Source organism: Alosa sapidissima, chromosome 1 (assembly GCF_018492685.1).
Source record: "Alosa sapidissima isolate fAloSap1 chromosome 1, fAloSap1.pri, whole genome shotgun sequence".
NCBI classification, from domain to species: Eukaryota; Metazoa; Chordata; class Actinopteri; order Clupeiformes; family Clupeidae; genus Alosa; species Alosa sapidissima.
The window spans coordinates 13536464-13553185 of record NC_055957.1 but is presented as its reverse complement, the minus strand read 5'-3'; the positions used below and the strand labels follow the sequence as shown (position 1 = coordinate 13553185).

The 16722-nt window shown below is 45.0% G+C and overlaps 1 protein-coding gene across 1 annotated transcript in view; it reads right to left on the bottom strand.

Moving 5' to 3' along the window:
• Window positions 1-16722, bottom strand: part of pappa2 (pappalysin 2) — a 45025-nt gene that overhangs the window by 3391 nt on the left and 24912 nt on the right. The window contains exons 9-21 of the mRNA XM_042094095.1: window positions 13814-13942; window positions 13373-13458; window positions 11249-11442; window positions 10697-10825; window positions 10458-10593; window positions 9745-9919; window positions 8871-9033; window positions 8251-8428; window positions 6877-7090; window positions 5689-5857; window positions 4931-5063; window positions 4509-4618; window positions 2803-2874 (exon numbers count right to left, since the gene is read on the bottom strand). Coding sequence (XP_041950029.1) covers window positions 2803-2874; window positions 4509-4618; window positions 4931-5063; window positions 5689-5857; window positions 6877-7090; window positions 8251-8428; window positions 8871-9033; window positions 9745-9919; window positions 10458-10593; window positions 10697-10825; window positions 11249-11442; window positions 13373-13458; window positions 13814-13942 — 1888 coding nt within the window. The remainder of the gene's footprint in view (window positions 1-2802; window positions 2875-4508; window positions 4619-4930; window positions 5064-5688; window positions 5858-6876; window positions 7091-8250; window positions 8429-8870; window positions 9034-9744; window positions 9920-10457; window positions 10594-10696; window positions 10826-11248; window positions 11443-13372; window positions 13459-13813; window positions 13943-16722) is intronic.

The window sequence follows — 16722 nt, the reverse complement described above, 5'->3', positions numbered from 1 at the left end:
TGAAAATGGACAAGGAGTGAGGCCAAAACCATCTGACCTGTGCCATGTGAACATCCGTATTTTACCCTTGTGGCCAGGGAACAAGACAATAAAAAAATAAGATTTCGAGAGTATGACCAACTGAGCTCTTCGCATCGATATGTTTTAACATGATGTCAATACTTGTAAATTCCGTTGGCCATACAGTTTATTACAGATTAGAATTGGAACCTACTGCTGAGTTGTGATTTGTTTCTTTTTCCTCCCTCTATATGGCTAAGATTCAGCCCTCTTTCATCTTTACTCGCCTGCTGTGAGTAAGGTACATGCCTGTTTTATGTCTGAGTCACTCCCTGGATGTTTCCAGCTGATAGAGTGGTACTTCAGAGGTCTTAGGGGTTAAAGACATTGCTGATTGAACTATCATACTTAAAGTCAGGCTGGTGTGTGTGTGTGTGTGTGTGTGTGTGTGTGTGTGTGTGTGTGTGTGTGTGTGTGTGTGTTGGAGGTGGGGGGGGGGGGGGGGTGTATTTCATCATCTTAATAGTGTTAAAAGAAATTATGAGCTTCATCTATTGTGCCCATTCTTGGACATTTCCCGGATATCTGCTGGAGAGGAGGCATATTTAAAATGTCAATTTTGGCAAATTACAGCAACTTATCTTCAAAGACTTTCAAAGGCCAAAATATAGTCCTGTCATCTGTCAACAACAGTTTTGTTAGGATTTTTTTTTTCTTCTTAGGATTTTTTTTCCTTCTAAGCAAGAATTTCAACATCACTTATGAAATATAGAACAGACGACTGATGATCTTGTTCTTTCCCAGAATGCACCTCTAGGGATTTGGGTATCCATTTGTTATTGTCGCCGTATCCAAAGTGTGATTTTAGAGGAAGTAAACTTATTGAAAATGCACCCTCCGTGACTCACACAGAGAGACAAAAAAAGAACAAAAACAAAAAAATAAAAAAACCTGTATAACAACTGTTAAACAAGGGTATCCTGGATGAGGGTTTGTTTAAAGTTCCAAGTATCAGAGAACAAACAGCAAACGAATATTTGCCCTGACACAGGAGACATCAAAACAACCCAAGTGTCTTTTCACCTTATGTGGCGCTTTGTGAAACGAATTCCCTAAACCTGCCATAAAACTGAAGGGGGAGGCCACGCTCCACAAGCCTGCTGACCAACCATGTCTAATGCTAGGTGAAAGATACAATAAACAAAATACACTCCATGGCAACAAGCGTTGGTGTTTTGAGGCCCCATGTTAGTGCTGGCATTGCGCTTCACTGAAGTATGCACCTCTTGATTGGGACTCCCCAGACTTCCCGAAAGGCCCCTAATTATGTTTCCCCCCCATTTCATGTGTGATGTAAACTGTTTTTAAAAATAATCTTTGCTTTTGCGTCAAAACAGTTTAGGTAACCTCTCTGGATGTATTGTTCGGAATCGATCCCAGCACCCCCACCCCTACATCCAGCCTGCACCTCACAACAATGAAGATATTCAATTGCTTTGCTTTCATATTTGTCTTGAGTTTCTGTATTTACGCAAAAATACAAAACATCTTATTTAAAGGTGAGGACTTTTAGACTCATCCTTGAATGAACATGTCTATAACTATGCAATGATTCATCCAAATTACCAATGAATTTAATGTTTGAAAAATCTTCCTCTGGCATGTTAATGATGTGCCATCACTGATATCTCTGATGTGAGTAAAGTGCTAATAATCTCCGGCATATCAGGCATTTTGGAGGAGGAAGTGCCAGCTGACGAGGATGAGGAGAGGGAGAGGGCCTCTTTGACGAGCTTGCATGAGATACCAGAGATGGCAGCAACAGTACAGTCGTACTGTTTGGGAAGATTAGCATTCAGCATGGATCATCACATTTTCAGTCTTTAGATATTCATTAGTGGTTGCTTTAACAGTGTTCTTAAATATTTGAAATATTGCAAAACAAATCATACACATTTACCTACATTTTTCTGTGGCTCAGATAACTTTCATTTGTCAAGCAGTCAGGCAACATTGAAAAAGAAAATGTTTTGTGAAAAAACACTGAACATTGTAAACAATGAGACTCAATGAGTTTTAATGTCATCCGAATATATATTTCACTGATCTATAGGCAAACCGACATGCACTTGTTGAACATAATATATATTAAATTATAAAATAAGAGAAATTCTTCTACCAAAAATAACACTGCAGCTGGTTCCATCCGAGAACAGTTTCATCTGATACCACTTTGGTGAGAAACAACAAATCCAAGAGGTACGTACATAAACACACGAATCATCAGACAGAGGGATCAAATAATACTGATTTACTGTTTCGTCTTTTTTTAATCAGGGAGAGAACTGCCAGCTTGGCCAACGGCTTTCCACTGAGCACATCGTTGGCTCTTGTTCCTCATAGTCATTCCTCTTATCACTCAACATTCAAATGATGCTTATCAACTCCCATCAGAGCCACACAACAATTCCAGACCCCTCTGGACAAAGGTACTAGCTCTGTCAAAGCATTTATTTTTTTCTAAGATTATTCATCACTCATACCATGGCAATGCTGACACACCAGCTTGCACCCCTTAAAGAATAGAGCGTTGATGCCGTCCAACCTGAAGTGATGCGTAATCCTAAACACTGTGAAGTCCAGAGGGCAAGCAGCAGGACTGCACTAGGAGGTGGACTCCAAACAATACAATTTCATGCACACAGCTTTTTGATTATCTCAGGGAAAAAGATATTTGGTCAACTGCAACCGTGAAGCTGTGAGGCAATTAGAAAAAAAAAAGCTAAATGTTTACTCACTTACCTCACAGGACTGAATACAATGGATGCTCTTGGGATCTGGGTACCATTTCTTCATACCAGTGCAGACAATACTCTGTGAGGGAGAAAGAAATACTGTTGTTGTGACCCAGCAACACTTCAGTCCACAAGGTAAGGGTCATTTGGATGTGAACAGCAATAATAAAAAAAATTATGACCACTCATAAATTTAAATTCAACAGACCATGATAAGTCAGAGAGCTGTAGAATTGTATATCCTCTTTTTATCTGTAGAACGAATTTAGAATAACTGTCAACGAGTCTTAAATGATGTCAACATCTTTTTATGTTTTCATGCATCATGTTTTCATGTATCAACAGAGGCAAAGGTTTGGGCATGAAAACCAAAGGGCTTTTTTGTACTGTATCATTGTTCAATATTGGCGGTTCATATGAGACTAACATGATATCCCAGTTACTCTGAGCATCTTAAGTATGCACACCGCACACCATTACGTTATGTGCACTCCCTCCAAGAGCACAAGAGCATGGCTGCACAATAAGCAAAGCAAGCCCGTTTCGTTTCCCTCAGGACAAACGGCTATTTTGTCCAAGTTACAGAACATGGCAGAGCTCTCCCTCACATGTGTTCATCTGGCCTCGACTGTCGGGGTAGGCTGTTCGCAAGGGTTTCCAGGAACACGGGTCCCCCATCTAAGATCCATCTCCCCTTTTCCATGGCCTTTATTCCATCATTGTTACCCCAACTGACAAATACTTGGACGACGTTCTTGGAAAGCCGAGCTGATCTAATGCTCTGACACCCCAGAATCAACACAGACGAAGGCTGTCACCTTGAGGAGCCCTTGGCGTGGTGTGTGGCATTGGATTCCCCCCCTACGGCCCCTCCACCCGCCCACCCGCCCACCCGCCTCCCACTCTCCCCTTATCTATCTCTTTGTGGACAGAGCAGTCATATTTTAGCCCACAGATGAGGCCAGACAGGGTCAACGCTCGCTTTCACAATGACGGTGGTGCGGGGAATCTAGACCTGATTTGGCAGGAGGCACCAGGCAAACACAATCCCACATATCACTCGGAGGTGCCAACAATGTGACTCAACCGATCAAACTCCAATCCAAACTATTCACTTTTGAGGTTCCTCTGCGCCTTGGGGTAAACGTGTGACCACCCAACTACTCGTCAGAGGGCAGCTCACTACACTCAATTTGTACGTAGAGTGATTCTAGGAATCCTTAAACAGCGTCAGGCATTCTTGAAGACAAAACAAAAAACCCGCTACCCACACCGAAGCCTTGGAATCCATCGCCATAAAAAAGCTTGGTGAGCTTCAAGTGATCTGGAATAACAGTGCTGTGATGTATTGTGCAAACAGGAGAAATACCTTCAGACCAGCTTTTTGTGTACGCACACACACCACACGCACACGCACACACACACACACACACACACACACACACACACACACACACACATACAGTACTTCACTTCAGTTGTTGACTGAACTTGCGGATTAAAATGAGTAACAGATGGCCGCAAGCAATAATCCTTTAAGTTGCCTTTAAAATTTGCCACAAATAGCATTGTTTACACTGTGGCTGCTTACGAGGTACAACATAAAATATATCATGAAACATGATGAGAGTCAAATAAATAAAAAAACAGCCATTTTGGTAGGACAGCACCACCAGTAATCCAGCCAAAGCAAATGAGACACATCCCACTCACCTCAACTTTGCTGGGTAGCATCCAGTGCTTGACTGTGTCAGCAGTGGTCCCATTGGTCAACACCACTGGGTCGCTCAAGGCCACAATGCATGTTGGGTAGCAAACAGCACCTGTAAGGACACAACGGGTGGGCTTTCCTTAACTCAGGTCAGCATGAATGGAAATGTATTTGTCTGCAAACATCCACAACTCTCCAAAATAGCCTACTTTTCCAGTTCAATGGCTTGACAAGACATGACAGTTTGCGTCATGAGCAAACGCAGCACTGTTCTCCAAAGGCTTGGATGCTAACACACTGTCGAGTGAGTTATTATGGGCTATGTTTAATCCTGTCTGAGTTTAAAGGAAAGGAAAAGGAATAGCAATAGAAAGAAAGAAAAACATCATTGCATTTTCAGTAGCTTTTATGCAGGCATACTGACCAATACTGTAGCCATCTTCACACATGTACTCCACCAAGTTGAGGTCAGCTGGCGGAAGACAATCGCCCTCGATATTTTTGCACATGTGCAAGTCCTCCGTCCATCGCCCGTCTTTTGTGCAGCGAATCGAGTGCTGTTTGGACAAAGTTTGAATTCTGGATTTGTACGCTGCTTGCATCATATAGTGAAGAGAACACAAGAGGGAATCTCGTTTGATCTGTATGCTCACACATGAGACCAGGTTGAGTGCTGCAATTCATCATCTCACCATAACTCACAACCCTGAGGACTCTTTCCATTTTACACAACAATTTTACACAGTTAAGGAAAACATAAAGAAATCACTGCATATTTTTGCACACATAACCTTCAACTGAAATATTGACAGATATGACTGCCAAAACCAACAGGTCCACCACAAAGTACTACAAAATGTACTGAACCAGGGCATCAATACAAAAAAGAACTGCAGTTGTTAAGGAATTCCTTGCACTTCATATGCAGGAATGCAGTATTTTGGCCATGGAAAAGTTGCATTGCAACTACATTGTACTGCACTTTACTGCAAAATGCAGTATTTTGGACATGAAACTGCTTTGTGCTGCATTGTACTTCAGAATCTTGAATTTCCCCTTGAGGATCAATAAAGTATCTATCTATCTATCTATCTATCTATCTAGAATAACTGCAGATTAACTATAAATCCTGCGTTATCCCCTCTGTGTCATAATATGATGAGGAGAACACTGTGACGGCACCTTCTCTGCGAGTCCGGGACAGTGGAGAGTGCAGACCGTGTCAAAGTCCAGCCCGTTGGTGCAGGTGTACATGCCCTCGAACATGGCGGGCAGCACAGGGCACGAGACCGGGACGCAGCTGCCCGTCTCCCATCGGCCGCCCTCCAGACACTCCAGCTTCAGAAACCTCCTGAGAGAAAGAACGGAGGCGACAGAGCGCGGCGTTTAACAACAACAAACCACAACCATAAGCAGCAGCACTGCAAGGGGCACAAGGCTTATAAAAACAGATCATCTGCTTGAGCATCTGCTACTGTTTAAACGTCTCACTAAGACATCTGTGTGAGTCGTCCCGAGTGCTGCTGGAATAACATTAAAGTTGTGCAGTGAGATGCGTTCGCTTAATGAATTTAAGGCAACATTGCGTAACTGCACATCTGTTCAAGCTTAAGAAAGAGAACCTTCACTCAACAAGACAGTGTGCCATGTTCTTCACATTTTAGTCATTTTTGTAAGTGGCGGCGAGTCGTGCTGCTGTTGGTGTACATGTCGACATAATCAAATACATTCGAGAGAGACATTAATGAAGACCATTAGTAAACCATTTATAAGTCTTGCTGGCGATCATATTACCATTAATGCCTAATTAGAAGTCGTTAAAACTCATTCGCATATTTTTACAGCAGGTTAAGTGACTCATAAAGGCATGGCAGGTGCAAATATTTGCCCTTTCCAACATTTTTATGCTGTGCTAAAAATTATCATCAGACTTGAAAGAACTGACCTCGTCAACCTCACTCGACAATGTCAGCACACACAGTCAAAAGATATTGCTGACGTGAATGAAATGTAGTAATGAACCCGTGAAAAAGGTGAGTTTTATATTAACGCAAAATACTTCATTAGAATCATGTGAAGCAATCCGGTAATGAGCTGAGTTATATGTTCTATGAAATTTATCAGCATAGATATAAAACTGAAGCCACAGTTAGCCCACAATGAGTCTAAAAATACCCCCAGTATAAAGACCCAAATGTTTATGGTTCCGAAAGATCTCACTTCATTGGAGCATTTCTTAACCATAATATAAAGTATGCACAGTTGGACCCATAAAATGTCCAAAATTGTTTGCTGTCTATGGGTGGTCATAGTTTTTAAGCCATGGATGTTATGATAACCTTGAGGAGTAAACTTGAAGAGTATACTTACTTTCTTATTTTCTTATTTAGACTGTCGGACACATAATATCCAGGGATGCATTTGTAACGGCAGACTGTCCCCACGTCGTGGCCACTACCATCACACTCGGGCACCAGGAGTCTGGCATTGGGCACCACTGGAGGATCTGGACACTCTGTCTTACAGTAGGCTTCAGGGTAGGACCAAAGGCCATCCTCCAAACATACCAATGTATCACTGTCCCCTGAGAAGTTCAAGCAAAGAATTTCAATTATTCAGCCAAACAGGAGCACTTGTGAAGAGAGGTACAATTCTGATTCAGTATCTATGTCTGGTCTGATATCTATTGTCTGTATCTGATATCTATAGTTGTTGTTATTGTTGTTGGTGGTGCTGTCAATTGTATGTATTACTTGAACACATGGTATCAGTCCCCTTTCGTAAGTGCAAGTACTGAGACATGATATTGGATACCTGGCCTAATATACCCCATCCTAACATAACCCATTAGGCGTTGTTGACTGTGAGAGGTCCTGTATACATAATAACGCTTGCCATCTCTATCATGACAGAGGAGGTGTTTTGGCTGATGGATGCTGTGTTTCTTTCCTATCTTTCCATCTTAAGTAGCCCCCTCACGGAACAAGAGGGCCCCTAAACACGCTGGTGACCTGTGGGAAGCCCTGCCCCGAAAGAGCCCCTGGGCTGGGGGGGGGGGGGTTGAGGGGTTCCTGTCGGCGTGCTCGCTGTGGTCGGCGGGGGCCGCAGGCCTCTCGGGCCGGTGTTGAATTAGATGAAACACTCTCTTGTTCTCTCCTCTTCCCTTATATCCTCTCCCCACCTGTGCACAGGCCTCCTACCGCCAAGCCCTAGTTTCCTATTTACACAGTGGAAGGCAAGGGGCCTCCATCCTCTGGCACGCAACCAGCGCAGTGCTGCCAAGCAGACATCCCGGCCCTGAGCAGGCGGGAGACCTGACACACACACACATGCACACACACACACACACACACACACACACACACACACACACACACACACACACACGCACATACACCTACATGTACCGAATACACACAAACATACTGTACACACACACACACACACACACACACACACACACAGACATACACCTACATACACGGATACAAACAAACACACGTACAAGCACATGCACACCACACAAACAGACACACACACACACACACACACACACATGGATTCACACACTCAGTGACTCATGTTTACTTGCATTTCCACTAAGACTGCAGCAAAAAAAAAACGCTTCAACCTTTTGAGCAAATAAACCACTGACTTTTTGGGGCTTGTTTCTCTGAATATCCTCAGCTGTAAGGTGAAATGTCTATGTCTTCTATTTACATGCATGGAAGTGTCCCTCTGCACCTTGTAAAATAGCAGGGGCTTTGCAGGAGAAGGAGCACTGCTTTCCAAACGTTGTGCCTGACGGACATGAGAAGGTAGCAAAAAAGACGTGCGACTGATCGGGCAGCCCACAGTCCACCGCCTGGCACGTAACCACCCGCTCCCACACGCCATGACTGCAGCTCACATTGATGGCTCGCTGAAAAAGAGAAGATCAAGATAGACATACAAGTATTATGTGCATTTGTATGTGTTTGTGTCTGAAAGACAGACAGAGAGAGAGAGACAGAGAGAGAGAGACAGAGAGAGAGAGAGAAGAGAAAGTGAAAGTAACAAGAAAAAGAGATCTGCATCTTTGTCTCATTGACACACAAACATTCTACCTACACTCTGTCTCCCCCTGTGGAGGAAAGGGAGAAGAAGAAATTGCAACAAGGTCAAGGGTCAAACGAATACACTAGTGAAACACACGACATGCTGCATTTACTTAAAGGCAAGATCCACAGCTGTTTTCACCTAACGATACGGCGCTTGATTCCACATTCTCATATGGTTCACCTGTTCACCTGTCAACACGCTGTGGCTGGATGAGTCGTGAGCCCCTACCGTGGTACACAGCACGAGAGGAGCCGTCTGCTCACCTGATGGGATGGAAGGCCTTTGCCGCTGAGGACGCCGAGCGTGTAGCCGTGGTGGCAGAGGACCGAGCAGCGGGTCACATCGGTCCCGGCGGTGCATGTAACGAAAGCGTGCTCGATCTGCAATGGCCTGCAGCTGTCCATGCCACAGGGTCTGCGCGCACACCTACCGAGACGGACACAGGAAACGAGAGAGATAGAGAGATAGAGAGAGAGAGAGAGAGAGAGAGAGAGAGAGAGAGAGAGAGAGAGAGAGAGAGAGAGATTAGTCAAACCAAAGATATTACTATTGCATAGATATCTGTGGAAATACTAAAAGGTAAGAGCATTTTTAAAGATGAGAGCCAAACACTAGAACTGTTATGTTATGCATGTTTCTGTGCCAAAGTGTTTAACTGAAATAACTGCATTTTTCCTCCATGTGACATTTAGCTATTGTTTATATACCCACATTTTTGTATGTGGGGCTGTGTACTGTATGTATACATAAGGGATTTCAATGATAACTGTAAGTCTGTGTATTGTGTTGTGTGTGGTGTGTGTGTAGTGTGTGTAGTGTGTGTGTGGTGTGTGTATTGTATGTGTGTTGTGTGTGTATTGTGTGTTGTGTATGTATTGTGTGTGTTGTGTGTGTATTGTGTGTGTTGTGTTTGTATTATGTGTGTGGTTTGTATGTATATTGTGTGTGTGTGTGTGTGGGTGTGTGTGGTGTGTGTGTGTGTGTGGTGGTGTGTGTGTGTGTGTGTGTGTGTGTGTGGGTGTTGTGTGTATTGTGTATTGTGTATGTGTTGTATATGTGTTGTGTGTACGTGCTGTGTGTATGGCTTGTGTGCACATTAGCATGTGGAGGTCATGGGAGAGCACACCCTCAGCGCACCCAGTCAGGGCAAAGGCGCTGAAGAGACAGGAGGTGCGCAGGGCCACGCCCGTCACGCCCACGAGCGCCGACGAGAAGTTGAGCAGCACGGCCGAGGTCAGGAAGAAGGGCGCGCTCAGGTTATGAGTCACGTTCACCACCAGGGGGTTATGCTGGCACGACAGCTCAAAGTCACCTGTGCAAATAAACACACAGGCACACACACACACACACACACACACACACACACACACACACACACACACACACACACACACACACACACATATACACACAGAGCACTTAAAGGCTTAAAGGCAAAACAGGGTACAGACCACTGATGGATCCACAAGATGACACACACACACCACGCACTGGAAGATGACACACACACCATGCATTGGAAAACTTCAAGATGCCTCCTTCCACACAGCTGGGCTCTGATCCCTTTTGTGACTTTGTTTGCTAACGAATACATTACTTATGAGTAAGATTTCCACGCTGAGTACTGAATGCTGGAGTTCTCATGCAAATATCTGACTTGATTTAGTTTTATTAAGCTGGTGACTGAATGGAGTGGACAGTTTTATGATATGAGGGCAATAAAAATCCAAACGAAAATGATGTTGTTTATACACCACCACGCCTCAGTACATTACTTATGCATGACAAAATGTTATGTTTTTTTCCCCCACTGCTTTGTTTGTGTGCCTGTAAAGGAGATGAGGGCTTACCGAGCGAATGGTTTTTCCCATTAGTGTCACACAGCTGAATGGAGACGGTACTCCTGCAATGGTCGCCATGCCAACCTCCGTCGGACGTCAGATAGACGATAACGGAGGCTGCCACCCCCGGCTGCTCGAATCCAACCTTTAAAAAAAAAAAAAAAAAAAAAAAGCGATTGTTCCATAATGAAAGTGCTATTGTCAGGTGCCCCTCCCTATCCCCCATGGAAGAGTGTACAGCACAGTACCTTGAGCCACACGGGCTGCTGCTGCTGCTGCTGCTCATAGTAGCTGCCCATCTGGGACGGAGCTGTGCATGGAACCCATGCCTCTTGTGTTACTGCGTTGTCTACGTCCATAGTCTGGGACTTGCACATCTGAGGGTGGGAGACAGACCGGCCAACAGGCATCACACAGACAGGTATGACACAGACACGCCACAAAAAAGAATGTGTTTTGTGTGGATAAATATGTTCATGTGATGCCAGCGAGTCGTTAATCACTGAACATATGCCCCTGCTGCTTAGAGGACATGACAATAAAATATTACTCATAACTATCAGCTTAGCCAGGACTATGAGCTTAGGTGACAGACATTACATCAGGCATTAGCAACAGCGGTATCATACAGCAACTTTCATCTTCTGTCAGTTATCAATGTAATGTGGACACATCCCGATCATATCATTGAACACCCATTATCACTCCTCGTGTCCTTTGTGATAATAGGATATGGTATGTGCTAGTACACAGTGATGACTAGTGTCGGCCGAGAGCAGTGAAGTGTAAAATGTGGTTACCTGGGAGATAGACGGTTCCCCCGTGGCTGCAGCGGCTGGGCATCGCTGGTCATGGTGGGACGCCCAGGCAGCGGAGGCCCACTGGTCCGTGTAGCCGACGGGCGTGAAGTAGCCGCAGTCCTGCACACTGGAGCCCTTCTCGAACTCCTCACACACGCCATCGCCCTCAAAGACGTAGCACAGGCTCGGCTGACCTGTAGAAGACCGAAAGAATGCCCCCCCCCCCCCCCCGGTCCACCATGGTCATTAACCTGACACAACAGGAATGCCAAATGCATTATAGTCACGAATGAACAGTGGAGTCAGCTTCCAGCCATACCCCCCATACAGTGACCCTCTGCGTGTCCAAATCAATCTGGGGAGGACAGGTCTTTGAAAGCGGCCCATTTTCACAGTTGGTTAAATAAATGAAAGCTGGATCCGAAATATGCGAATGATTTCATGTGCAGGAATGTGTCGACTGGAGCGATTGTTTGCTTCATGAGATGGATGTGTGACAAAGACGTGCATGGGGAGGTAAGAATTAAAAGAGAGGGGAGACGCGTGCGTAATAACCCAAATATTCATTAGGAGATGGACTGAGGGAATGATGTCAGAATCGCAAACTCGGTGTTGGCCATCGCTTCGCCTCGGACAGCTTTCAGGTGAAATGGAGGTGAGTCATCGCTGAGGTGTTTGGTGGGCACAGCTCTTCAAAGTCTGAGCCTTTCAAATCGAGTCCAACACCAAATTAAAACCACATCATCGCCATCAACCCCCTGACTGCATATATGCATTTCAGAATGGCTGACGGACAACACCTGTGGCTAAAATCAGACAGGGGGTGTCGGGAGAATGTGTGTGTGTGCGTGTGTGCGTGTGTGTCTGTCTTGGGTTCTTACTAGGCTGTTCACACCACAGTCTGTTTCATAACACTGCACGAAATGCCTGATGTTATATTTGGACCCATGGCTCAGGCAGATCCTTTCAATCCAGCAATTTACACTGATCTTAACACCCCAAGATTGGTTACAAGTTGTGTTGGAAAACTCAAATGAAATGAAAATGATTGCATGTGAGTCAGTCACTGTGCTGGGCTGTCACACGGCTTGGATTAGTTGTGGTTCCTCTAATATGTAACTATACATAGTGAACTGCTTTTTTCTCTCTTCCTCTCCAGTTCATGTTTCATAGAAAACTCATGGCACATGGAAACAAGGTTCTAAGATATTTGTTTTTCATTATGGTCTCACTGACGTTCAGAAAACGAATACTCTAAAAGGTGTTCAAAAGAACTCATCTTCCACCAAAAAAATACCATCCCCATCCAGTGAATACCTCACACATATATAACCCTTCATAAACAATATCAACTGACGATTCATGTTGCGATATTGTTATTGCAATCTAAATCTAAATGTTAGTGAGGTTGACCATTCGCATGTGAATTGCCTCTCAAAGAGGTATTTTTTAACCCTGCTTTGTAGATTCTCACATCATGAGATCATTTTCACATTGAGTAAGTGTAGACAAGGGCATTGTTACTATGGCCACACTTCCCTGTGCTGTGCTGCACTGCGCCTTGCGTCCACGTTGCCAAATAGCAAAATGAAAACCAGAGATGTAAAACGGCACATAAACCGCTCTGCTTTATGTGTGTGGAAATCCGCCTGAAAATCACCAAGCTTCCATCAATCCACACACCACCTCCAAATTACTTTACACTTTACTGCATCCCACAGAATCCAGTACTCCCAGCAAGCAAAACAACAAAACAAGCTGATTCTTTCCGTAGGGGGGGGGGCTTTTCATCCACAGATAATTCTTAAGACTTTATCATCCAGCACATTTTCTTTATCTATACATCGTGGTTGCAGGTCACAGGTGCACAGATACCTCTGTTACAAGACACATGTTTGGCTTGGTCAGGAAATCACAAGCTTGAGCTGAACTCTGACTGTTCTGAAACTGCTAACAATTATTCAAGTGGATGGACCCCATAAACATACTGTGTACCTCTCGTCAGAACAGCGCAGTGGTCAGAGCATCCAGCCAGTGCTGGCCGTGGCCATCGGCGGCGTCTCGGATCACAGACCCCCACCCCACCCCCCACCCCCCACCCCCGGCCCCCAGAGTCTGACGCACCTTCACAGTTGAAGCCTGGCTCCATCAGGCATATTTTCGAGCAGCCGTCTCCATCCAAGAGATTCCCATCATCACACCTCTCCATCCTGAAGATATACAGACATACAGACAAAGAGAGAGGGAGAGAGAGAGAGGAAGGGAGGGATGGATGGAAGTAGTGAAGGAAGAATGGAGGGAGTGGGTGAAGGACAGTGAGAGCGAGAGCGAGAACGAGAATCAGGGGAAGAGATCAAAAGAGGCCATGGCTCATGCTGCACATGTTTTGCATGTGCTGAAGCCCAGATGGGAGCCCAGATCGGCTCGCTCACTCCAACGGCTGTTCCGGCGAGGACTCCGGGCCAAGCAGCTTCCAATACACATTAAAGTAGTGTGTGTGTGCGTGTGTTTATATGTGTGTGTGTCGGCAGAAACGGACCGGAGGTAGCAGAGGCACATACTGACCCTTGCAGCAGGCCGTCCCCACAGAAGGGCTGGGGGTGGCTGTAGAGCAACGGTGGGGAGAGCTCGCTCAGTCTGCCATCAGCATCCACCTGCACCCGGTACTGGTACTGCAAACCCCTCACCACATCCCTGCAGACGGCACACACAAAGGAAAGCAGGGTGTTACAAGACACGGGGTGTTACAATTAAACACAAACACACACAGACACACACACACACACACAATGTGTGCATTTGCACATAGACACATTTATGTGAAGATGAATAACACATTTGTTGGCTACAAATCAGCATCCTACAAAACAGTTTGCTTTACCTTGAGCACTTCAGCGCTGTGGGAAATGGATTTCCATCATGACTTTAACAATGAGAAAGTCACTTTGAGTAGATTCCTTCTATAACATGTGGCCCATTGCAAAGTGTAACAAAGTCTCTGATAACAGTAGAATTCAGTAGTCAGTATTCAGTAATAGAGACATCTGACCAAAAAGAGAAACTTTCCTGTTTCTCTGGACATCAGCAAGCTCTGTCCTTGGGGCAGGGGGAACTGACCTCAGCGTCTGTGGAACAGCACACGGTGTGCTCTGGGTCTCCTGTACCTGCCCACATCGACAGGCTTTGGAACTATAAATACAGCGTTTCTACATTTCACTTGTTCCAGTCAGCCGTAAGGGATGCCTACCAGCCTGTTCCCTCCGAGCGGCCGCCAGCCCGGCTCCTGTTACCCCCCTGTACATATTTATTAATAATGGATCACTTCCAGGGGCGGGTGGAAGAGCTGGCCTCAAACACTCTTCTCCATTCTCCTTATCAAACATGTGGCTGAGAAGTCGGTTTTTGCCAAAGTATTTATATGTCATGTGTTTAGTTTTGTTTATTTTTTACTATTTTTTTAGTATAGTTGTATTTTGTTTTTTAATCATGTATTGTAAAATTCGAAATAATGAAATGATAAGAACATAAATGTGGGTAAATGTAACTTTAGGATGACACAGCTGAGGGCGTTAGCGAGAGCTTAGGTGAAGTCTGGGATGTCTGCTCTGCTCTGCTCTGCTCTGCTCTGTGTGTGGATCTAGCGAGCGATAAATCCTCTGGCGTGTGTAGTGGCAGCAGCCTGCGCTGCGCGAGGAGAGCCGTGTCCAGGAAGTGTCTGGTTTCGCTGCAGTCCTCTTGGTGGCAGTGCAGCACAGCCTCCCCTGGTGCTGGTTCAGCGCGACCTCCCCGAATGCAGACCACCTCCCGCCAGGACTGCTACTGCCTGCTGTTGTTTTCTCTCTCTCTCTCTCTCATTCCCTCTCTCTCTCTCTCCCTCTCTCTCTCTCACTCTCTCTCTCAATTCAATTCAATTCAATAAGCTTTATTGGCATGACCGTTCAAAAAGAAATAGTGTTGCCAAAGTAAATTCAGTACAAAAATCAGCACACAGAATAACATAGACAGATAGACAGACGCACACACGCACACGCACACACGCGCGCACACACACACACACACACACACACACACACACACATATGAACACACACACATTTTAATTTGTTACAACATATTTAAACTAACCTTTGTTTTTATAAATATACAAAACAAATCAAATAAACAGGAGAAATGGTGTAACAGACAGACTGGAGTCGAGGGCAGTTTTGTGTTATTGGGCGAGCATAGTTTTAGGGAATGCCTTCTCTTACATTGTGGAAGAAGGAAACATGGCATGCCATGAAACCTGGGGTGATTTTTCTGAAGCTTCCAAAGTATTGGTCTCTTTGGGGCTGATATTTATCAAACTATAGAACGAAGTGCACCTCTGACTCTACCTCCCCTGTCATACAGTGACCACATACCCTTTGCTCTTTGGGTAACCATGATTTTTTGTGTCTGCCTTTCCCTATGGCTAGACTGTGGTTACACAGCCTGTACTTGGTGAGGATCTGTCTCTACTTTGTATCTCTGACAGTGTAGAGATATTTAGCCAACTGACCATCTTTTAATGGCCTTTTAATTTGTCTTCCGTTTTTGCTTTTTTCTTTTGTTTTTCTTCTTATCTTGGCTACTTTTGTTTAGTTGTAGAGCAATGCTGGTCTGAACATAATCTGTGTTAGGGGCTTATCAGTTAGCTTCTACAGCTTCCCATCTAGTGTAGTCTTGCTTACTGAGTGGACCCCATCTCTCTCTCTCTCTCTCTCTCTCTCCTTTTTCACAGTGTGCTGTCTCAACTTTTCACTGTGACATTCTCTCTATTTATCCCACTATATTCTATACTCCCTTTTTTATCTCTCTCCTTCACTCATTCCCTCTTTTCTCTCTCTCACTTTCTCACTCCATATGTTTCCATCTGTACTCCTCTCTCACTACATCCCCACCACCACCACCACTACCACTCTCCCTTCCATCACTCCTGCTGCCCCCCCCCCCCCCCCCCCCCCCCCCCCCCCAGCCAAATGACAGGTCTCTCACTTATCGCGCACTAACCGCGGCGAGAGCGCCCGGACCCTTCGGTGGGAGCGGAAACAGACGAGGTTCTGCTCCAACCAGCCACAGGTGTTTACTGTTTCTACTGGTAAAACGGTCACATTTGGTTTAGATTCCAGAGTCTGCCGCTCTCTCTGTCTCTCTCTCTCTCTCTCTCTTTCTCTCTTGCTCCAACCCCTCTTACCCTCCTCTCCACTCCACATAACTCAATTCCCTTTGGTTTTTACATCTTTTTGCACTTACAGGCCTGGTGGATGGAACTTTCTGCAGATGAAACAGCCCTGTTTTCCTACTATTAATGCCTGGACGTTTCAGGCCACTGGATGAATTTGAGTAGCACTATATTTTGGAACAAAAGGTGGAAGGCTGTGTACAGTACAATGATGAGCTGAACACAAACATACAGTGGACTCAACATGCTGCATAAATCAAGTGATTCAAGA